General features: G+C 39.6%; 2 protein-coding genes across 3 annotated transcripts in view; both read left to right on the forward strand.

The window, feature by feature from the left end:
- Positions 1-1509: 1509 nt before the first annotated feature.
- nkx3-2 (NK3 homeobox 2) lies at positions 1510-3080 on the forward strand. Its single transcript, XM_036551806.1, has 2 exons — positions 1510-2124; positions 2637-3080. Exons 1-2 carry the CDS (start codon positions 1722-1724, stop codon positions 3071-3073), a joined length of 840 nt encoding a protein of 279 aa, XP_036407699.1. The 5' UTR covers positions 1510-1721; the 3' UTR covers positions 3074-3080.
- A 14323-nt stretch (positions 3081-17403) lies between these two features.
- Positions 17404-24794, forward strand: part of rab28 (RAB28, member RAS oncogene family) — a 32430-nt gene continuing 25039 nt past the window's right edge. For both annotated transcript variants that reach the window (XM_036551514.1, XM_036551515.1), the window contains exons 1-2: positions 17404-17593; positions 22396-22492. In XM_036551514.1, coding sequence (XP_036407407.1) covers positions 17519-17593; positions 22396-22492 — 172 coding nt within the window. In that variant the 5' untranslated portion in view covers positions 17404-17518. The remainder of the gene's footprint in view (positions 17594-22395; positions 22493-24794) is intronic.

Here is a 24794-nt window from a genome sequence, read left to right on the forward strand (position 1 = left end):
AACATGTTGGTAAAAATCGCAGAATATAAGGTGTGAATGAACACCTGCGCAAATGTAAAGACGTCAGCATGGATTTTAGACAAGGGAAGAATACATTGTCACATTGTCTTTTGTTATAGTTATAGACTGTTTTCACTTTAAGTATACCAGTAACTTTTCCGACGAACGATTCCATCAAAAATATAGTAGAAGACATGAGTTACTTCGTGCCTGAACACAGTTTTAATTTAACTTTTTTTAAAATTTCAGAATACTCCATTAATCTGTGTTCATGTTCATTACTTAATGTCCAAATTGCTTTGCAGTTGGATTGAATCTCTCCTCCAATGCGGTCGAATTGCTTATCAACATTTTAATTTAAATGTTTAATTCATTCACTTTTTGCTCAGTGTAGCGTCCTTCGCAGTTAATTTGCCCAGGGACGCTGTGAAGAATACACTGGAAAAACATATAAAATATATATATATATATTATTTTATTTACTTTAATGCTACTTTCCATGTAATATTCTCTATTGCATATCTCCATTGATGTGCTGTCAATATAAACTGATAGAAGCAGGTATAACAGCAGAAACGTAACGCACGATAACCACCAGCGACATAACGCACCGCAACTGACGCTGGCCACTAGTGAAAGAGGCAGGAATAAAGTTAATGTTAATAATTTAAGTGAAGTGCAATTAAAACTGCATTGTATGAATGCAAATAAAAACACCATCTTATAAATTTGAATATTAAATAAAATGATAGAGCATTTTGGCGCATCGAACAACTCGTGATGTTTCATTGAATTGAATGCTTAAAGGAATACCTTTTCCTCCGAAACAACCACCGTATTGTGGTCTTCTATGCGGTCTCATTGAAACGGGCATCTTGCTTTGAATACTATTTTATGAATATCATCCCTTACTTGAAGAAGCTTCCACTTTTAGCAGAAGGGGTCAGATGCGTGTGTTGAAAAGATAGATGAACATCACCACAGACAATGCAATTGCACAGCTAAGGTGTGGGTGGTGGTCGACGTTTAAATATAAAGTACGATGACGCATTGATCATCAGGCTCAATCACGAAAAAATGGTTTCATACTTTGAAATTAGTATCTACTGTACTCTTTTTCATGAAACTACAATCTCCTCGGAACTACTGCACCTCTATTTCTTCATTATTGAGAGCTGTATTTATTTTCGACGAGCCTTGCCGTTTTAGTGATGAAAAAAAAAACAAAAGAACAAATACTTATATTTTACAGAGCCCATTCTAAAGCCACTAGCCAACTATTTTTCAGCGTTGGCTACGTCTTTATTTCGGCAGGTAAGGGGTTAAGACTTCTTAAAGCGGTATTAAGGGCCCCGACAAGCTATTAGTATTTCGTAGTTTGAGGGTGGCCAATCAGCAGGCGCCCTTCTCACCGTCTTGTCCAATAGGAAATGGTTAGGGATTGCTGTCAGTCACAGGTGAGGTACTACAGCAGAACTGGGTGAAAAGGGGCAGGAAACGGCGCAGGGTTCGGACTCGGGAGGAGCGTGCCAGAGGTGAAGAACTGAGCACCACAAAACACCACAGAGCCTTTCCATCGCCCCAAGAGCCGCGGGGGCGCAATGAGACCCTCACTCCGGCTGGGGAAGATAAGCGGATGTTTCGGTCTATGAGGACTAAAATGCGGTCGAATTAATATCCCCACATATCCGTGATTTAATAAGAACAGATTTTGCATTAATATGGCCGTCCGCAGCAACACCTTGACGCCTTTTTCCATCCAAGCTATTCTGAACAAAAAGGAGGAGAGCCGACATTTGAAAGATTTGGACGTGTGCTTCCCAAAGACAACCTGTTGGAAAATATTCGGAGAACTGGACACGGCCACGGAGGATCTGTCGTCTCCGTGTAAAAGTGAGGAGGGGGCATGTATAGCCAGCGACCGTAAAAGTTACGACTCCGACTCGGGTCTCAGCGAGGAGAATGACAGCAAGTCGCTGGCCGTTTGTAAATCGGAAAAAGTCGACGATCGCTCGGCTTCAGACGTTCTTGAAGGCAGCATACAAGACGAAACGGACCACGAGTCTACTGCTGTGGACAATGCAAAAGGTTTAAGCGACTGTGAGCTTTCCGTAAATGTATCTGGTGAGTGTATGCTTTTTCATAAAGAACCACAACTTCTTAACTCCTTTCTTTTTTCATAAACAGTAGGGTTATTAAACGATCATTCATTAGACATAATTCCCTAACGTTTCACTTCTCGTGTTGCATACATCCATGCAATCATCACTTAAAATATGCTGTTTATTTTCTGTAAGTATTCTGTATGTATATATTAAATGAACACTCTCAAAATGTGTTACCCTGTTCAAGGAATGTTAACGCACCGCGCACACACATCTTACCCTTTTTCGCACGCATCAGTTCTCAACAATAACTGTTCCAGTTCTCTCTCGTCGAGGGTACTGTGAAAATGAAATTCAACAGGAACTGTCAGTTTAATGCTTCTCTTAAGGCTAATAATAGTAAAAAAAAAAAACTTTTTGGAAAGGGTTGCGGGGCTTATTTTTTCCGTGGTAAACATATACGCCTGTGTTGTGTAAGTCAGAGCAAAACGGCCATACGCCGAATGTAATATGTGGATGTCTTCCTTCCAGATTCCAACATCCTGGACGAGTCCAGCTGCGATAAAGGCTCGGATCAGCCCAAACAGAGGAAGAAACGCTCGAGGGCTGCGTTCTCTCACGCGCAAGTATTCGAGCTAGAGCGGCGATTCAACCACCAGAGATACCTATCCGGACCTGAGAGGGCCGATCTGGCGGCCTCCCTGAAGCTGACGGAAACACAGGTCAAAATATGGTTCCAGAACCGCAGGTACAAAACCAAACGTCGTCAGATGGCCGCCGATTTGTTGGCGTCGGCCCCGGCTGCGAAGAAAGTGGCCGTGAAGGTTTTGGTGCGGGACGACCAGAGACAGTACAACCCAGGAGAACTGCTCAGGCCCCCGCTCCTCTCCCTGCAGCCCCCGTATTATTATCCTTACGCGTACTGTCTCCCAGCGTGGACACTCTCCGCTTGCGCAGCAAATCAATGAAAAAGGACACCCTTTCAACGTATTTATTTTACACAAAAAAGAGACAACTGTTTGATTTCGATTTTAAGGGAAGTGAAAGAAAAACAAACACGTAAAACTGTTATATGGATCAATCGTTGTAAACTGCCTCATGGTATCCATGTTTTGACTGAAAAAAAAACCCTCTGTGTTGGACTATTGACGACAATAGCCTACTGTTTCTGAATGTATGGACTGTTAAACACCTACTCTTAAATGTTTCAGTAGGCCTGTGAGTTCTCTGTTCCTGTTAACCAGTCTTGGAAAAACGACAGCGCTCCGGGTGACGTTGTGAATAGGGCTGTTTCTGCTATTATCTGGCTGAGGTTGTAGGGAACTGGTAAGCCTGTCAGCACTTTTCCACTCCTGAAAGGTAGTCTGTGGCCTTCTGTGTGTCCGGGGGACTGATACGATTAGCGATTTGAAAGTGTGCATAAATACAACTGACCTGTCGAAGGACCTGGGAAGACCTAACTGATTAAAATGTATCTGTTTTATAATAGTTTCGAACTATTTTGTTAACTGAAAAAAATTAAACATATAAAGCATACTCGTATTATTCAAGCTCAGCGCTCATGGATTAAAATTTTGTACATACTTTATATGTATTTATTTCTTTTTTTAATACTATGCAGAGGACACATCTACTAGTTTGGATATTAGGATATAAACCATTAGTCACAATGACGAACTTAATTGCTTCCTTTGGTTAAAGCTGACCGAGAGACAATACAGTATTGCATTGTATAAATCCTAAAATTAAACACGATCCAGAAGATCTCGATTGTGCCGCAGTTTCCTACTTTCCATTGAACGTGCACTATTATTATTATTATTATTATTATTATTATTATTATTATTATCATAATAATCATCAACGATAATAATACAGTTGCAATCTTCATCTTAGCTCAAATTAGTACTTTAGCAGTAATGCCTTCCAAAATATTGGGAAATTTCTTCAGTAGCACTACTACACACTACAACGACCGGTACAACAAAATTATAATATTAATATTTGTAATAACATTATAACATTGGGTTCACATGCAGTAATGGCTTTTTTGTTATTAAATAAAACGCTTATAAACAGGTTTTAGTCTTATGTCGTAATACAATACCATTTGTCGCATAACATTTAGCTGTGATAATTTGAACGAGCAGCTTTTAAACTGATCATAATGTGTCAGCTATTACGATTTGAAAAATAAACTTTTATTGCCAGTTTTCTGCGTCATTGCTTTTACAACGGCAAAGTTAAAAGATCTATTCTCCCTGAAGTATCGGGGACTGGCATAGGCCTACAGTCGACAAGGCCCAATATAAATTATGCGCATGCTTTTTTCCTCTTCATTAAATCACGTTTGGTCGGGAATAATAAAAGTCAGTGATTGTTTTAGTTAACTTAAGAATGGAACGCGCTGCAAAACAATGTAAGTTGAGAGGCCCCCCCTTGCGATTTAGATGCGTTCAGATAATTCATTCATTCATAAAGGTATCTCCTTTGCCCCTCCCCTCCCGGGCTTTGTGTGGCCACACAAACAACAGAAATAATAATCAGAGCGGCTCAACACAACTCCCCCACCGCGCCACCCAGTATCATGCGCCATGTACTGGCCTATTAGAAACAATCTTTTATTTTTAGCTTTCCTAAATGAACCAAAATTACCTTTATTGAAAAATGAATAAAATACAAGTTGTCAGGAATTACAAGTACTAGACAGATCCAGTTAATAGGCTCAATCAAAGGCGTCGCCATTAGGCAGCAAGGGATATCGCGATCCACCAACCCAATTGGGCGTTTACTGTGTATTTTTTGACAGGAGCACAACAACAACAAAAAGTAATTAAAATGTATTACTTAAATATTAAAAATGTTATTATTTATTACACTACTACTATTACTAAGACTACCACAATTACTGCTGCTGCTGCTACTATTAATAATAATGACCTATATTCTAATCATGTACAATTATAAATCATCATCATATGACTAAAGGACTGGCTATTATTAATATTATTATTGCTACTACTACTACTACTACTACTAATAATAATAATAATAATAATAATCTGTATTATCCTCACCTTCATCATGATAAGTGTAAGATATCTGAAACTAACACTGAGCTTATTGGTTTGATCTGAAGTGAACATATTTTTACATGTTGTCCACTCAAAACGTATTCAAATGTATTCTATTCTTCCACATACGCCACGGTATGCGTACAAGTGACAACGTGCTTTAAACAGAAAGCGTCCGTCGCATAAATTCACACGCTATATACACTTCTGATTTATTTCTGAAACGCCATCAACGACGCTTTGTCTGCACCGTAATATCACATTTATCACCTCGATTTTAATGCACTTTCCATCCGCTGAGACCTTACCTACCTCACACCAAATAATTTATGCTTCCAATTTTATTATTATTTCTTTTACACTGACAGCAGCCTGTGAAGTATATTTCAGCACGGATGATTTAGACACCAAGCTAGGGAAATCTAGGCCCGGGGTACACGGTTGGTGGTTTGGGATTGGCGACGTTTGGGAGCAGTAGACATTTGGACTTGTCGTCACTGAAGTCTCGCGTTGTACGTATCTAGCTGTTTTAGATTACGCACTTTGAAAACGAGTTCTTCAGGTATTAATACAATTAAACTAATAATATTAAGATTGACGCACTTTACGTTCTGAAATGTACATTGTATAGGGTCAACAAAAGGCAAAGGGTTTTTGCAGAGGCCTGCAGATGAGATGATTGTAGGTGCACGTGACGCGACCATTTTAGAGTGTTTAACTGCACAAGTAGCTGGGCCCACTAAACATTTTAACGGTAAAGCAATCGCTTTTAGCTTTGAAAATGCCATGTAGCAACACGTTTTTGTAAGGAAAGAGAAAACGTCAGCGACCGCCTACCGGAACGTCACTGTTTCACGAAATAAAATAGCAACAGAGGATGTCTCTCTATCCTCTCTCTGCCTACCCCTCCACCCTACCCTCTCTCCACTCTCTTTCTGTCTTGGTATTTATCTTGACTTCTCAGCGCGGTTTTGTCTGTGTCTTATTTAAGTTCAATGTACAGGCGATTCAATTTAGATTTAAATCTTACGTCTTAAAACTGTGTGGCACACGAACTGTTGCGTGTAGGCAGGGTGTCTTGTCTCCCAACACACAGAGTAACTGTATTCACACCAATGGGCATATAGATACCTCGTTTAAACCAAACATCTGACCAACAACCGTCAGTGTAAGTTTATTTATTTATTTCTCAATTCCCATTTTACTATGGACTTGTCTGGTGACGAAATTTAGCACAACTGTAATAACGAAGTAACTTATTACAGCCCATTTTCTGAACCAGCAGTTTGCAGAATAATCTCAGAATCTTTCATAATCAACATCTAACATTTAAAACATGTTTTCGTCATCAGCAATATGTGGCCGACGGAAACGTAAAATCCGAAATCTAGGCATTGGCCCACAGGACAAATGTACCGCAGCCGGGTGTAGTTTGTGTGTGTGTGCACGCGTACCGGGAACACCATTCGAATTTCGATTCCCAGATGGCGGGGACTGGATCATCGAGCACGTACACTCACGCATCTCGAAGCTATGAGGGTCGCCAGCAAACCATCACAATGACGCTATTCATTTTTCGCGTCTCTAAAGCAATTCGCAGGCGCACCAAAAACCTTTCAAGGAAGAATTTGTCAAGCGAAACACAGATTTGAAAGTCTTGAAAAAGGCCATTTCAGCGGTCCGTCTCGCAGTCCTTGTCAGGGCATATCCGTGCCCTACCTGCATGCAGGGATATCTGATGGAGTAAAATCTCTGAGGTTGTGTTCCCACTACTTGTGATGGCTGAAACGCAAACACCCACGTCCGCTTTATTAACCCTGTACTGAAATATATTCTCAGAACGTCGGTGGATGCATGATATACCCTGAAATGAAAACAACCGCCGACGGTTAGCCTGACGTTCTACACGCCTGCGCAAGGCAGGATCGTTTCAATATGCCGTGACCATGCATAGGTCTACAGTTCTAAAAAAAAACCAGTGCTGAGTTCCAGTCGTCTTCTTTATTTATTTATTTATTTATTTATTTCCATATTAATATTATATTCGTCTGACCCGGATACATAATCTGTCGTCCAACACCGACGCCACCTTCGCCACCAAAACAGAACATCCCTTACCAAAAATACATTAACATGTTTGTTGGTCTTTAGAAGGTCTTTAGGCCACAATTGTTTAAAACTGTGAAGAACCGTTTTGCTTCAATGGTGTCACTAGAAAGCTTCTGCCGTTAACATGTTCTAAAGGGAAAAAATGTATATGCACCTGAAAATCATAGTAACAAATATGCACTGACAAATGCCCTAAGCACAGCAATAAATCTCCTAATATACGACAGTGTAAGTTTAAGGTATCGGCCGTAGACGCGGTATCCTATACACCTGACTAATGTCTGTCATGCATGTGTGTGGGTTTCTTCCTTTCCCTCTTTTTACAACTTTTTTTTTTTTTTTTACAATATTCCAGCTTCTACAGTAAAGCAGAAAGCCTGACGTGCGCATGCAACCACCGTTACGCAGGTGTTTCGGCAGGTTCACTGCGTCAACACATTTTACATTATTTTTAACATAGCGCATATACGTTAACTGGTAAATGTAGTCCCACGTTTTTGTTTGTTTCCTTTTTTTCTAATTTAGGCTTCTTGTGTATTTTTAAACCAGTCACATACGAAAAACCAACAGCAGATTATGCGCTAAAATGTATTTACGATTAAATCGGCTGAATCATTTGAAAAGACACAGCTGCACAGTTGTTGCAAAGTTGCACAGCCGGGAATAAACAGGGCGTAAACAATAATATTAATATATCTGGGGACATGGCCCGTTTGTCGTTTAACTTCGGTGGACTAGTTTGAGTATTGTAGGGTGACCATACGTCATGTTTTTGGGACGCATTTTTAGGTCCCAAAAAGAGGACATGCCCGAGAAAAAGAGGACGTATGGTCACCGTAAATATTGAGTGTTGGATTTTTATACCCTCCCTGGTATTTGATTGTGAACTTGTGTTTAGCCTGTTTAAAATACACCTGGTATGAAAACGAGGGAAAAACGCCGAGGCCCAGTCAATTTAACAGCGATGCGCTTTGCCCATATCTTTGGATAACACATTTTAAACAAGTGCCACTGCTTTTAATTCGTACACTTTTTTTGCGATTTCCAGGTCATTTAAAAATAACTGAGGGAAAATGCATCACTTAAACTATAGGACAACACACACGCCTGTGTGTAACTGTACAATCAGTGATGGTGATCGGTTAACTTTTTGTCGTTGTTTTTTAGACACCATGTCAAGACTTTCGTGGCCGGTGCGGATACTTGTGTTGCACGGTGTATTTGTGATGTCGCATGGTGCAGGTGCAAGCGGTCTTTCCCTTCCGAGCAGGAGGGCACCATCCTGAGGTCGCCGCAGTCAAAACCCGGGGAGGGAGAGGCACGCCTGCTACCTCTCCATCACAAGGTGTGTGCTGCCTGTTTACCACTAACTCTTCCACTGCATCTTGAAATACTTGCAAGTTGTTTTCGTAATGAAAATGGCAAAAACGAATCAATATATTAACATGTTGTAGTGACATATCACTTGAGAATTCGTAGGCCCTAGTGCTCTTGACGGACTACCTCTCCCTCTAGTAGTTGTCCGCTTCTTCATATTTTACCACCTTTTGTACTCCACTTTGTAGTGGCAAATTCGGACGTGGTCGTTTTAGGTTACGTATGGCAACTGCCTTTCATGGATACAGCGCAAGTTTCGTTTGTTATTTGTATTTTAGATTTACAGAAAACTCTGCTAAATCTGCTCGCGCGCGTTGCAGAAGCGCGCTTCCGTTGTTTCTTTTGTCACGTGCTCACCTGCTCCATCGCTTCGCTGAGCCCATTACAGAATAAAGGGTCTTTGTGAACCAAATATGATGAAATGTGCACGCATATATGATAGAAATGACACGACTAAGAAGTTTATTAAACCTCTATAATTCGTCTGCCGTAACCTTTGTTAAAACATTACCAGGCACACAATTAAGACGGGTTGGCAGGGAATTTATTTGTTGCTAATGGTTTGGTGTGATTTTAAAATGAGAAGTTTGTCCGAAATAAATTCCCTCATTAAAAAAAGTCATTAAAATGATTATTTTCCTCGAAAATAATTTTTGGTGATTTCTGATGAGATAGTGTTCAAATTGAGTATTCATGGGTCTGCAATGATTTTTTAAAAATTTGTATAGAAAGCACTTTGAGCGCATCAGGAAAACCCACCACCAAAACCCATCACTTTTTTGTAAACTGAAAAATTTTAAAGTAAATTTTGAAATCGGCGTATAATTTCGTTTTGTATCATATGTTTAGTTTAAACTGAAATTATAAAATCCCATAGGCCGATGCTGAAGGTAATGCTGGCTTCATCATTTTTAGATCAGCACATAAGCATAGTTTCACCTGCTTACACAGGATAAAATTACTGGAAAAGAGATTTCTAATGTCCTCCCCAACACTAGGTAAAACGATATCATTTAAAGGTTAATAACCAATTATATTAATTGATGAATGAAAATACAGCAAGTGCTATCCAACATATGTATTTATCTTTGCGCCTGGAACTGTTTTCAGTTTTATTAAACTCGTGAAGGACAGCTTCTATGAACACCATTCTACGCCTCTTATGTTAACTCTAACTTTGCCTTTCATCTCGTCAGCATGTGGTTAAATATACCAAAACCGTTATTTGTTGATATTTTATGGCATAATCACCGATTGGCACCCTTCATTTACATTTCAGAAAAATGCCTACGCGTGCATGTGGCAGTGGCCCAGTGTGGACAATTACACGTCACCAACTGATATTCGGCCATTAATCAGGTCCACTGCAGATAAACAAATCGTTCCCAAATGAACACCAATTTTATTGATGAGACGCGCTGTCTCAAAACTCTTCACACGGTTAGCACGAAAACTGCTGTCATGAGTAACACATGACGTAAATTCAGCTACCTCCTGAAATGATGTGGTCCGCATTCACCGTGCACGACACATCCACGTATCCACAGACATCCTGCCCACAAGATGTTCCAAAATGAGAAACAGAACGCACTCATACACGCACACACGCACGCACATGCACACAAACACACACCGGTCTGTGTATTCATTTTTTTTCAGTGTCATAAAAACAAAAGTGGTGCTTGGAATTTTAGCTTTGTCATTATGATTTTTCGGGAAGGCATTTGTTGATCGACCCGCGTAAGAATGATAATTTAAGAGGCACCATTTAAAGGTTCAATGCTAAAAGCTGCAATTTTAGTCGTCACGACTGTTCTGTTACCCTACACTAGAGACGAATGTACCATTTTATTTTCATAGGATTTACAACTTTAACATGGAATAGCAATTTCCCAGTTTATAAGTACATCTTTACTATCCTGTGAATGCCTGTATATTTTTGGTAAGATTTTGCACGTCAAGGACAATTTCTTTATACACGTTAATAGAGTGCGCCTGACACACGTAATGGCACTTAATCAGCGAAATTATTTTCCCTAGCTAGGAGACATGTTCCAGTTGTTGTTCTAGATCACATTTCAGATTTAATGATAGAAAATTACCATTTCAAATGCTACATTTTTTGACACTTAAATCCGTGGACCATATGTTTCCGTCTGCGAGGGATAAATTTATTCGAGCACAGAACTTAATGAAATTATATTTAGAGATGTCAGGTTACGATAGCACAATTTCAAAGCCACGACATAATGCTCAATATGGCCGGTGGGATTTTTGTTAATTTTTTTTTCATGGTGTTGCGGGCGGTGTTCAGACAAATAACGGCAAAGCCCTAATATTAATTATACAACCTTCCTCTCACCTTTGATCGCTGCCGGCATTCAAGGACTGAGACACACGTGCACTCACAGAGTTGCATGACAAGTTAAACGACGAGATAAAAACGTGCAAATGGAAAAAAAGATGACGAAAATATGGGGAATGATTTGAATGGTGTAGGACACAGCATGTCCATGCTGAAATCCCACGAGATCTGTGTAGTACTCCTGTTTGACAGAAGTATAAAGTCTGTGTATCAAAATGTATCGATTAGGTTTACTATTCAAAGTGTTTTGAATGAAAATCTAGAAATTAAATTTAAATTAATGGATTGTTATTTCGGCAAGGTGCTCATAGTAGCCATTTGTAAATGGACAGACCAAAAATCTTGTTTAGACCAAAAATCATATTTATGAAAAATACAGGTAATAAGGTTTAGAAGTACGCATAGCCACAGAGGATGGAGAGGCGCCAACAAAACCATTGCTGCTTGAATATCGTTATCTGTTACGTTTCTACAACCGTCAACCAGAATAGTATTATACAATGCACTTGACATGAGGTTCCCATTTCATTGAGAGTTTGTTCATTAAATGCCACACGATATCTTTTAAAATTAACCTCATGGCACAGGGTTTCATTTAAACGTTATTTGGTTAACGGACATGTCTTGCAGCTGTTTAGTTGTCACAATTAAGACATTGTGAAGCAGAAAAAGTATAACTATTATAATTATTATCAGAATTTTACTAGTAGTTAGCGTGACTGCAGCTATTCAAGATAAAGGCCTTCTGAGAAAGCTTTAATTTCTGGAGGCCTCACAGTGCAACTGCGTATTTATACGCCGAAGCAAAACAAAAGATAATGACAAGAAAACAAGGGCTATGAGCATTTCCCTGTGTCGCATCACGGATGTCCGTATATACGGGTGAGCAGGGATTTCTCTGCTTGAATGAAAAATTAACAATAACATTAACATAAAACATTTTCATCCCTTAAGGACAGACAATTCGCCCCGTATTTATAATGTCACAGAAAAATGTTTTGTTCAAATGCACTGTGAATTCCCCTAAACAGTGGCGGACTAAGTCCTGACACTGAAATAGGCCTTTATCTTCCTTGGCCTATTCGCCCCGGTTTCTTTTCGGTTCCTCCTTTTGACTGTTTTCACTGAAGCTCTGCGGAGTTCTGTCTTCCTTGCGTCAAACGGCACACCTACCTCGCCAGAGGAAATGTACCCGTTTGCAAACTTAAGAAGTTTAAATGCAGACAGACCTTTCAACAAATGATGAAGTATTTTGACAGCTTCCCCATCAACGAGTGACACGTCCACATGGCAAACCGGAAAGGGTACAGGGTCACATTCAAGAGTGTACAAAGAGTGCAGCAAAAAAAAAAAAAAAAGAAAAAGAAAAAGGAGGGGGTGGGGGGGATAGAACAGAATGTAGACAACCGACTGAAATCATCGATTTTGGCAGAATTTAAACTTGCTTCAAGACTGTAGGAATTCGACGTAAGAAAACATGTCATTCGACAAAGGATGCTTTCTCTGAATATTAAGAACAACAGCAACATTTTAGGTTTATATTTCATTCATAATATAGGCCTACATAATGAAAATGCAGGAAGCTATGAATGCATTAAAGATTCGCCACTAGTGTCCAAATCTATATTTAACTGAATTCGGTCCTTTTGAAGCAAAACAATATATATATTAAATCCAGGTCTATATATAAAATGTTTTCGTACTGATAATGAAATAGGTTTAAACTGTTTAACATACACGGATTAATATACATTAGTTCGTTTTCAATTTTAAGTCGAACTTATTTCAAGCTTGTTTTATCCCAAATATCATTCGCCAGCACAACAGCTAAACTTGTGTGATCGTAATGACTCAATTCGATTCTGAAACGATGTGCTTATTTTATAGTATTATCGAAAAACAGCTTTCTTTTCGGATCACTGTCATTAACGCGTCTCAAACACGTTTCGGTTGGCTGTACTCGAATAATATATTCATTGATAAATGCAAAACTGTCTTAAGGGTTTACGATGAACCTTTCCTTACTGCGCTGCGATGGGTTATGGTTTGGAGATTTTGTGATGTTCACCTGTTTCTGCACACTTGTGCCATTTTACCACACTGTGTTAAATTTAGTGCATACGGCACAGAAAGTATATTGTAAAGTAATGTAACCACAGTGTCCTTACTAATCAGGAGTGATTTTCACTAAGCTTTACCTTTTGTGACAATATTTTAATAATAAATATCAGCGACCATCAAGATCATGTCATGTATCCTAAGAAACTAAAAAAAAACTATTGGCCTAAATTTCCGATTCGCAATATGACAGTCTATATTTTAGACTATATAAATATTTTATATTTTAGAATCGGTGCCTCTTTAAATACCTTCACCCACATCTGAATCGAATATACGGTTTGTATTTGAAAACGCATATTTTTTCTGTTTTCTTTCTTTTTTACTTTTATTGTTAACATTGTTTGGTTAAGCACATATATTCTGAGATGTCTGTGTCATAATGTAATTCTTTCCATCTTCCTATGGTAAGGGATAGGTACGAGTGGGGTTGTAGACGACGTTCTTTCCAGTTTTTGGAGTGTCACACTCGGAACCTTGACACACACCGGTGCAGGCACTGCGTGGACTCCTGCCTTGGTTAGGACACGCTAACGACAACACAACCACGGACCAATGATGGGTTTTATGACAGAGACACGTGACCATTTTCAATACTAATAAACCCGGTGTCTTTACCCAACGGTCACATATACAGTGCTGTCGAGCTGTCGAGCTGGCGTTGCCACCGCCGGAATGATTTAATCAGAGAGAAAAATATCATTGGCTTTCATTTTCAAAAACAGAAGAGAATATGTTTTTGTTTGTTTTACTTCAAGCTAACTGAAAGGTTGTGCAAAGCCATGTTTTTTTGTACTGGACTTCAACCGGTTGTTTCATACATACAGTAAATTAAATATATACTGAAAATAAGAAGTGAAAATCACAATCAAGAGTGAAAATTAAGAATGAGCAGCAACGAAATGAAGGCCAAACAGTTTTCTTTTCTGACCCCTGTATCGCGCTGATTTAAAAAATAACAATATTCTTGCAGTCCATTATATCCATAATGTTATGCTAATATTAAATACACTATTACAGTGCCCTCAACAGAGGACAACATTTTTGCTTTCAGGTAATGCTCAGATTAAAAAAAAAGCTTTTACCCTGACAAAACAGCACAAAATTGATAACATCCCATTCATTTAATAGGGAACAATTCATCAGAACACTTTGACCCACAACACACTGTACCGACATTGCTTTTTACCAGTCCTATATGGGAGTTTGATTGGTTGAAAAATTCAGCCACACACACACACACAAATACACACGCATCTGTTAAGCCTAGTTACTGCTCTGTCGGAAGCTCAGCTTGGCGTCTCCTGTTGATGACATCCTCCCATGAAGCAACACAGACAGAGCAGCATGTCTATAAGCGATGTTATCGGGAGATGTTTCCTCCTCTTAATGTACAGCGTCCTGAACGATTTCATAAACATTCTTTTCACAAAGTGCCTCCCCTCAGCCATTTCATTTCACCAGGCTTTGGTTTCCCATTAATGCCCCTTAATGCTCTCCCAAAACCTAAAAAAAACCCCAAACATCTCCCATTCCATCTCACAGCCATAAAGGTCATATCTGCTTGTGTAAACTTCTGCCTTTCCCAAAACCTCTCGCAACTTAACAATATGCCCTCCAGCTTGATGTTAATGCTACTGCCCATGCGATGGTGCAGAGGAATGCTATATTGTGGATATATACGACAGATAAAACTATTCGTTACCCAGATCCTTGAGCCACTGCACCTCTTCTCATTTCCCTTTGTTCCTCCTACGTTTACCTGCTGGCAACATTTCCTCTCCTCACACCTTGCAGAACTTTTTTTTTTTTGCAGGTAAGGTATGGAATCACAAAACAAAATCTGTCAGAAGTAAGTTGATCGAAACGTACTGACTTCCGTTGAAGAGACCTCCCAGGTGATCCTTCTGCCTAGTAGCCTGACCTAAACTCAGCTTGGACGGAAAGCTAAATAAATAACTGAGTGAAAGCAAGGGCCGTGCTGGTTTGCGGGTGTATTCCTCTTCCTACCTGATCGCTCCCTGGCTGAGGCCACCCTCTCCTCCGCTCTTGGATGTGCTGTGCCACCACGCTGCCGGGCCAATGCAGGTGGCTGTTCCCACTTCCTGTGCACTCACTGTCATGCAGGTTGTCACAAGCACTCTCTCATCTTTTTTTCTGGGAAAGGGGGAGGGAGGTCATGTAATCTAACAGCTATGGCACGTTGTCCTTAACTTTGAGCAAACGGCTTTGTAAGTATCATTATTATTTTTTTCCAGGTATTCAGCAGTATTTTTTCCACTCATTTCAGTTATTGCTGAACTTGCGGCGAAATGTAAAAATAAAGGGTAAGAAAAAAAGGATAATGTTTGCTGGAATTGGTTATTCTATATGAAGGACAAGTCACTAGTGTTTGGACTGAACGCCTGCCCACTGTGTCAGGTGGTGAAGAATACACTACTTGTGGAAAAGTGGGCTGGCAGGACAACAATAGCACAACCACTTTGGACACTTTGATAACACAGATAGCATTTAATGGCAGGTCTGCTGTCTCACTCTTCCGCTAAAGCCTTGACATGCATCATGATTACACCTGTGTTCTGTAAGGTTAAGCACAGTAACCTCGCTGAAATGGCTGGCAGACAATTACACCGAAAGACAACAATTACTCCCAGACTGTAACTTCTGGCTTCACACCAACAGAATGAAGGAAGGCACTGATTTTTGCACAACTGCATCTGCTGTATTCTGCTCCTGTTTCAGATACCATTGAATGCATTTCCATACAATGTCCAAAAGATAAAACTGCCTTTTTCATTGGCACCTTGTAATTGTTTACTATATATTGGAAAAGCATACGGGTAAGTGCATTTACTGTACACAAACATTTTAAGCCTTCAATAAATGCTATTGCCCTTCAGTAATTCCAGGATTTTAAAAAAAATCTTCTCAAAATTTCTTCTAAATTTATTCTTTCCATCTAGTTTTTAGATTTACAGTAAGATTATGTTTCAGTAATTGTATGTGTCTACATCATTTGTGATGAATTTTGTGAATATCCTTTATGTAAAATGTATAATAAAGGTTTATAGTTAGCAAAAGCATGCATAATATGTGGCTGGCTAATTGGAACTGTACAGCTCAACGCCTGTGAAGCGAATTTATAGATATTTATTTATTTTTTTAAAAAAATGTACCCAGTAAATCATAGCATTGGATCTGTGCTGGTTTAAGTTTCAGCTGAATTTGTGGTCTGTCACTCAGAGCTGCTGTCTGTAGGGCCTGTTTTTACATCTCTTTCTGGCTCAGTTCATTGCTTTGCACCTCGATGAGTTGATATTCACTCGTCAGGCACTTCCACCTGGATGTGCCTGTTCCAGGTGCAAATTCCAGAAGCTTCTCTGGATTCCATCAGCAAGAGGTTTGTTCTGCCTTCTAATGTCAGGCAAAACATGCATTATTATATTCATCTGTGAAACCACTATTTTCTCAATACTAACAGATATATTTAAACAAGACAAGTGACACAAATCCCCCGGAGCATTCTAGGGGTGCTAACAAATCTATGTCATATATGCTGTCTACACAGTTAGCATGCCAGTTCAACAGCTGTGTATCATGCGTGTGTTACTTAATTTGTTTGAGTGGCACGCGCCTGCACACCCACACCATAATAAATAAGTACACAACCGCTGACAGTGTTAGCGCAGAAGTGCAACTTATAGGCACGCTGAAAGTGTACAGTATACGTCAGGCTAAATATAAGCGCCTTAACACCCACCAGTAGAAAAGTAACGGGTCAGTGGGGGAAACCCTGGGCTATCAAGAAGATACAAGAGACGGACCCGTGTGTGCATGTGTTCGGGACATATCGTGATTCTTCTGCCTCTGGTTGTTACTCTTTTTTCATAATATCATGGTGCAATACAGGGCGCATGCTCCCTCGCGTATTAAACACCTGTTACAGCAGTGCAGTGAGCGAGCTGCCCTGATCCTGGAACAGCAAAAGCTTTAACAACCTCTGACCCTGTGCACCTTAGCGACGGAGACGCGTAATGGGCGGACTGATCCATTTCTCAGTCTTCCAAAGAGAATCCAAACATATTTAAAGTATCCTGTTTACGTAAACTATGGCTATCATACATACAGATAAAAACACATACTGTGTATGAAATTGATTTTCCGTATAGTCACTGTTTTATTTCTGAACTTCGTAAAAAAAAAAAAATCCCACCACAAACGCAATGGAGCGTACCATCTCCAGCAGCTCCGTGAATATGGCGTCTGGTTGCTTAGCGCTGGCCCGTCTAATCCTTATCTGAGCACATTAACCTGCAACAATACAGTGTCTTTTGCTGTAAAAACGATTCCTTTATTTAGTTATCAACATAATGTCGGACTCGGAGGAAGACAGTCAAGACCGACAGCTAAAAATTGTCATAATTGGAGATGGAGCTTCGGGAAAGGTGGGATTTTGAGATTTGTGGAGGATCTGGCTAGCTAGCTGGCTAACCTCAGATGGCTAACAGGCAGGGGTATTGTAGCATTAACAATGCTATTTTTGCAGGCTAGCATATAATTGCATTACACGGGATTGCATACATGGTCGGTTTATTAGAAAATGACATTTCACATAGAAAGCAGGAGAACAGATTGTGTATCAAGCTTTACAATAAACGCTACTGTATTACCTTGGTCCGCTATCTCAGATAGGTTAGTTAGCTGGGTTATAGTCGAGGTAAATTGCATGATGCCTAACGGGCTAGCTACCTTACCTGCTAGCTACCTAGCTTGCCGTCCAAATAAAACATTAGCCAGCTAGCATCCACATATGTGTAAAATAGTTTCTTAGTTTCTTGCTAGGTAGCTTTCAGGCACAGTTTCAGAAAAGCTTCAAGTCTTGGGTTGCCATTCAGCAGGCATTAGTCGTTATGCTGTATTAAGATAACATATTAAAACAGTAGCCTAAGGTAAAAGAGCAGTTAGGTAGCTATGCTAAATGGGTAGCGTCGATAGCTATAGCTACCCAAATACATGATGAACAGCACGGTATTTGCGCTTTGATTTTTCTGTTAATATGCAATCATAGGCATCCCAGCCACTCTTAAGTAGTTAGGGTTGTACAGCTACAAAGTAGTTAGGTAACTTAGCCTACATGTGGTGACATCAAACGTGATCAAACGTGGTTTTATTTACTATTGCGAATGTAGTCTTAAGAAGAAGAAGAAGAAGAAAAAACATTTTACGCAAACAAAATCATAATGATAGAATTAAAAATAGCCGCGATTGGCATACCAGTTCGTTACTTATATAGAAAAGATTTTTTTTCTCTTTCTTTTCAAACGGAGGTAACGTTATTGTCTACAGGCATTGATTCTGTATGTGATCACTGATTTCTTAATGATCCTTATTTGGAACACAGTAAGCATATCTGTCAAGAAAATGTGAATGAGCCGGAGAACATGTATACTCACTTATGTGCTGGTTTAAAATACAGATCTTAGCCTAAATGGGGTTTGCATTCTGCCTTAAGTAACTGACTTTTAAACCTGTTAACTGTGTCTGCTGTTTAATCCGTGCTGTATGTGTAAGGCTTTTCCTCAGGGTTTTTGGCTAACAGTAACATTCGCTTCTCTTACTCGGTACCTTACTGAACGCTAGCCGTTCCGCTCTTCGCACCTTTCACCAGGTTTTTGTGTTTTCCAGTGCACGTTATTTACAGTGTCAGTAATTTATTTTTTTTTACTGTCAAGGTAAACAAATTAATTTAATACAAACTGCAAAATACATAATTAAAAATGCTGAATCTTTTGGAATGTGTAGTAATGAATGTTACTTTATCTACACAAATAAGGTGAACATTTTCATTATCAGTTAGGATTTAAGGTTTTATTTTACCCATATTGTTAAATATAGCCGTCATGCTGTTTGTAATTCCATAATTTAATGGTGACCATGTTTCATTGCCTTTTTTTCCCTTTGGAGTTAAGTATTGCTTTTTTGCTGCAGTACACTGTATGGCAGTATACGCAGTTCCATGTAACGGCTGTGGTTGTGCAGTAATGGCGCATTCTTTGATGTGAAACAGCAGGGGCCGTGGCCCAGTATCCCGGAATGTGGTCAACCTCAATCCAGATTGCATTAATAAAACACACTTTTTTTTAAGGAGCATGAGATATTATATTCTTGTAAACTTTAATATGTAATATTTATTTCTTTTTTTTTGAAGGCCTTATAATAATTCACATTTGCACTGTATTCCATGAATTGTTGTCTTTGTCCATGTAAGGATTGCTAACACGCTTCTGAGTGATTATTGATAATGCTTTATGTTAGCTCAGTGACTGAATATTCAAAGAACTGTATAGGTAATTTTATCTAAGCAAGTGATAACTAATGCTGTGTGCTCATAGGCTTCTAGGTGTCACATTTAAAAAAAAAATACAACTATTGCCTTATGTTACTGCATACCATATCTGTCAGACTGGTGTGATGCTCCTGTTTAGCTCTCTGGAGAAAAGTCAATAAAAGTGTTTACATGATGGGAAAATAAGCGCTTGGATGTACCAGACCAGCAGATTAATGCTTTGTTTATACAACCAAGCACTTTCCTGAGGTGTAGCCTAATTTGTTTTAGAGAGCTGTTGTACAGTAGGTGCTAAAATCAGTAGTGAAATAAGATGGCAGTTGCTGAGCTTTTCCCAGAGTTTCAGACCTTTATGGCATTAATTTTTAAAATCTAAATACTTAAGTTCAAAAAGATTTTTTGTTTTTGGTCTTCCTCGATTTTAACTTTCTGTTATCATTTTGGTGTTTAAATGGAATTGAACCTGTGGTGCTATATGATTGCTGAATTAGTGAGGTGAGTAGTTCGGATGATTGTTTTGCATGTTCATAAAGTGTTGCAAAATAAATCCCACGGGGCCATCAAATGTGGCAAAGACGTGTTTCGCTTCAGTGTGAAGTGCAGTGTTTACAGCAAAGCAGAAAGGTTGTCATGGCAATCCAGAGCAGTTCCCTTTACAATGTGTCTTTAAACCTTAAATGATTGCACATGAATGCACTACAGTGATTTTAAAGTGCTCTTGGATCTTTTTAGTTCAACATAATTTTTTTTTTCTTTCAAAAAAAAAAAAAAAAAAGAGTACTGTTGTTTAGGCTTAAAAAGGTAACAAATGGTTTTAGTATGCAGTTAATTTTTTTCTGCGTTGGGCAGTAAGTTAGCGCCTTAGTTTCCTGACTGAAAGCACACAGGAGCTGTCAGGTCTCCCCTGATTAATCAGTGTGTGACGGGATCTTCAGTCCTTTCCTGACAGCATTAACACCTTGGACTGCTGCCAGATGCCAGCATTCTGCTATTCAAATGACTTACCTGCCTGTCTGTGAAAGGGGGAAAAAAGCACCTCCTGTTTGAACAGGTAGATTGACTGACGGTTTTTCTGCATGTTTTTTTCCCTTTTTGTACAAATATACCTGGCAAATAGCAATTGGATTTGTTTTTCTTGGACCCTTGTCTTGGGGTTGTAATTCCAACCTTGTGGTAGTCGTTTCATGGACAGGTTTCACAGACACAAGGACAGATCTCTCTAAGTCCTCCGGTCATACATATCCAGCTGTTTTCAGTTTGTGTCATCATGTTTTGCAGCTGAACATTTTAAACCATATTTTGTGTACAGTTATGTTGATCTCAGCCATGCAGGAAATTACATTTATTAGTTTTTTTCCCTCATTCATTCCTTCAGTCCTGAGAAACAAGATGAGTTTCTCAATCAATCAGTTGCACTGTGTTTTTCCGGTCATTAATGGATCCCTGACACTGGTTATCTGATGGTCCATGGCATGTGGGGTGTACAGTGGGCCTGTAGGCGTGTGCGCACCAGTGTGGAATGGGATTGCATGGAGTTGTCAGGACTCTTGATGGCTTGCAGCTTGCAGGTCCCAGAGCTCGCCCATTATAAATATCTGAGTCACTGCCTCACGCCCTGGGAAAAGCTTGGTATTTCTCTCTCTCCCTCTCTCTCTTTTTTTTTTGCTGTAAAGGCCAAAAAGGGATTGTAAGCATCCCTTTCGACAATCCAAACACATCTTTGCTTGCCAGTGACCCTTTGTAGTCTTACTGAAGAAAAAGCCCATGGATTTTTCGGGATTTTCTTTTTTTTTGGGTTACGCCTGCGTTTATATGCTCAGGTTATTTCCAATTGTGTAGTGAAAATAAAACAGCAAAAATGAAAAGAGGAGGAAAAAAAAAGCAAGGCTACTGTAAAGCCAAGACAAATGGCGTGCTAAGCCAACTTGAGCATGTGGAAAAAATTTTTCTGTCTTGGCTAGTTATTCTAGTGTTGTTAATGATTGTTTGGGCTACTAAAACGGAGGTTTCAAGAACCACTTTGCCCACTGTAGCGTTAGTTACTGTAGGCAATTTTTCACACTCCCTACTCTGCAGACGCCTCTGCATCCTCGTCCTCTCTTTGAGGCCGTTTATGGGATGTTAGGGAGGTTGCATACTGTCCAGTCAGTGCCCGCTTACTATGGAAATGTCATCAACAACGTGTGTGGTTATGACTCCGTCTCGGCCCTATGGAAAGCTGAGCGCGGTACAGTTGAATCTTGCGCTGCAGAACGCAGAACAGGTTCCCACTCTTTCAGCTAACAGCCATGTTTATGTAATAACACTGTTCCACAGTTGGCCATCAGACATGTCATGCTCTTTTTTTCTCTCTCTCTCTCTTTTTGGTTCATCTCATCCATCAAAATGAATTAAACTTGGCATGCCAAGTCCATAGCAGCAAATTCCCATGGATTTAGAAATCCATCTTTTTTTTGGAAAGTAAAAAAAAAAAAAGTGACACTGTGTACAGTTTGCCATTTTCTGCAATTATCAAGCTTACCGCACATCCGGACACCTGTTTTCTTAATTTGTTTTTTTTTCCTCTTTTTTGTAATTTTTTTATTATTTACTGTAATGTTCATGTCAGTTTCGCTGAAGCCGTTTAGAAATGTCAGAAGTGATTTCTTCAGCACAGTGTCATTAAACATCTGTCTCTACATTTTACCTAATCTTCTTTTAAAAAAAAAAAATACATAATGAAAATGTAGGCCAGATAAACCCTTTTTCTACCGCTTTGCCGAACAGTTCTGAAAGGTAAAAACAAAACAGGAAAAAAAAAGAAGAAATGAAAGGTCGGTTTGCCGGTGACTGTCGGTGTGTAGGTGATGAGAGGCAGACGGGCAGGGCGGCGTGGAACTGAATCCTCTCTCTGTCTTGCAGACGTCTCTCGCCACCCGCTTTGCACAGGAGGCCTTCGGGAAACAGTACAAACAGACGATAGGACTGGACTTCTTTCTGAAGAGAATAACGCTGCCAGGTGAGGTGCCCTGCAGCCCGGCGGGTCAGGGCCGGTGTGTGCGCATTCCCCTCCACCTGCGGCCCTGCCGCACTGCCGTTTCCGAGGCGGCACGAGCGTCTCGGCGGTCCTCTCAAAGCCGGCTCCACGCTCGCTCCATTCTTCCTGCTCCGCCAGGTCTCCGGGGGAACGGCCAGCGGCGTCCGGAGCGCTGGCTGAAGGGGAAGGAAAATGAAGTGCAAAATAGCCATCAGTGCAAGGCGGGGGGGGAGGGTGAATGATTATTAATATCCTTTATTTATTTGGCAGAAGCTCTCAGCGCCTCAGAAGGTTAATGCGCCACAATGCATCAAGTGGACAGTATAACAGCGGCTTCAGCCGCGGGAGTAGCAGCAGGTTACAGAGGTGCAGGATAGCCTGAATTACACCGGCTAAATATGTAGTTACCCTTACGAGTGCTGCTTATATCATACTTATATCATACTGAGGAAGTCATACCCAACAGTGACAATAATAAATAGAAACATGACTAGATACCGATATGTCCTGAAGAAATATGTGAGAATTATGTTTCCATAGTCTAGGATAATTAAAAAAAAAAAAAATTTTTGAAAATCCCACTGCTGGTTTTGGGAAATTGTACAGATGGGTTACAGTGCTGTTAAAAATTGCCAAAGTGAAAGTAGTGTGATTTATCTGTGGTGATACATGGTATTTCAAACTAGAAAATAACTGCAAAGTCAACTTCCAGGAATGTTGCTGTTTTTTGTTTGTTTTTTTTTTGCTGTAATTAAGGCTTATTTAAATTGTATAATTTTTCAATTTCCCCTTTTTCCCTGTTTTGCTTTTCATTTGTTTTTATATTATTTCCTTGTTGTTGGCAGTAGTTAACTGGTTTTGGGGATTTTTAAAATAATGATGCTTTCCAGCTTATTTAACTTTAATGCAGAACACTTTGTATTTTTTCTGCTTGTTGCAGGAACATTGCAGTGCTTTAATTCCGTGCTTTTCTGAGTGGCTCTCCGCATTGTGGAGCGCCTGCCGTTCTTCACGTTTATTCACTCTGAAGGCTGTTCTCTCCCGAGCAAATACGCCTCCCTTTTTTCCCCCAAAACTTCCCGGCACGTTATGTGCTTAAGGGGAATGTAGCGGATAATTCTGTGAGCACAGCGCAGAGTAAATATGTTTAACATTTATATTCATATCTCTCAGACCGGGTTTCAACTGAGCTTTGTTCGCAGCAATGTAAAACTTGCATGTACCTATTTACTTATTTTCAGCCAGTGCCAAAGGAGTCTTAGATTTGTAATGCAAATCCTCATATCATAACTTTTCCTATATTTAGAAACTGCATTTCAGCCCTGACCCTCATTAAATGTGTTCTGCTAAATAAAGAATTTTAATATTGAAAATACTTTACCTAAATGCTGTGATAGAACCTCTGTCTGATCAGTTGGTACAAACATAGAAATATTATAAGTAATTACATGTTGTAGGGGCAATGGCTAATTCAGCACAAACCGCCAATATTCTCAAGTATTTTAAAAGTTTTATATTTTATCTGCCTTCTGATAATTTAACTAAAACAGCATTTGTGAAAATACTTTTCTAATCACTTTATATTATAAAATAATGTTAAATTTGTGGCAGCATTTGAACATAGAAGCTCTCCCTCACGCATCAGTTAAAATGTTTCTGAACATTGCAGCAGCAGACATTGTCCAATGTCTGCGTGCTCTTCGGCAAGGTCAGTCTGCAGTGACCAATCGCAGCCGGGCTTTTATCCAGATTACAGCTGGGCCTGATGAAGAAGCCCAGCAGAGCACTCTACAGACCGCTGGGGCGCGATGTGTTTAAGTTTCACTCCGGCTTAATGTTGTAATGGAATGTGTGCTCATCTGCTTGCAGTCTGCTGAACAGGGCGGTGTGATGGGAGGAAAGAAAAGTGTAATTTGTGTAACAAATCCACCTCACAAAGGAGATATAATCCAATGAATCACAGTGGAGGTGGAAGACCACTAGCTAAAAACGGCAATACACTAACATTTGAGGAGCACCAAGACTACTGTTGCCGTTAGAATGTTCCGCCAGGAAACTGTCCTTCGTGCACAGTTTTGACATTTAAAAATGTATCTATTTTTAAAAGAATTTAGAAATCAGTTAGCGATTTTTAGCTGGCGCAGAAATGTAATAAATTAAGAAATTAAAATGTGGCCTATATATCAGTACTGAGTGTAATTAACACTGGCAGTCTAGTTTTGCTTGCTAACATTAAACTTTACTTGTTTTTTCTGAGTAACTGTAAAGCTATGGAAATAGAAAC

The sequence above is a fragment of the Megalops cyprinoides genome, chromosome 18 (assembly GCF_013368585.1).
Source record: "Megalops cyprinoides isolate fMegCyp1 chromosome 18, fMegCyp1.pri, whole genome shotgun sequence".
NCBI classification, from domain to species: Eukaryota; Metazoa; Chordata; class Actinopteri; order Elopiformes; family Megalopidae; genus Megalops; species Megalops cyprinoides.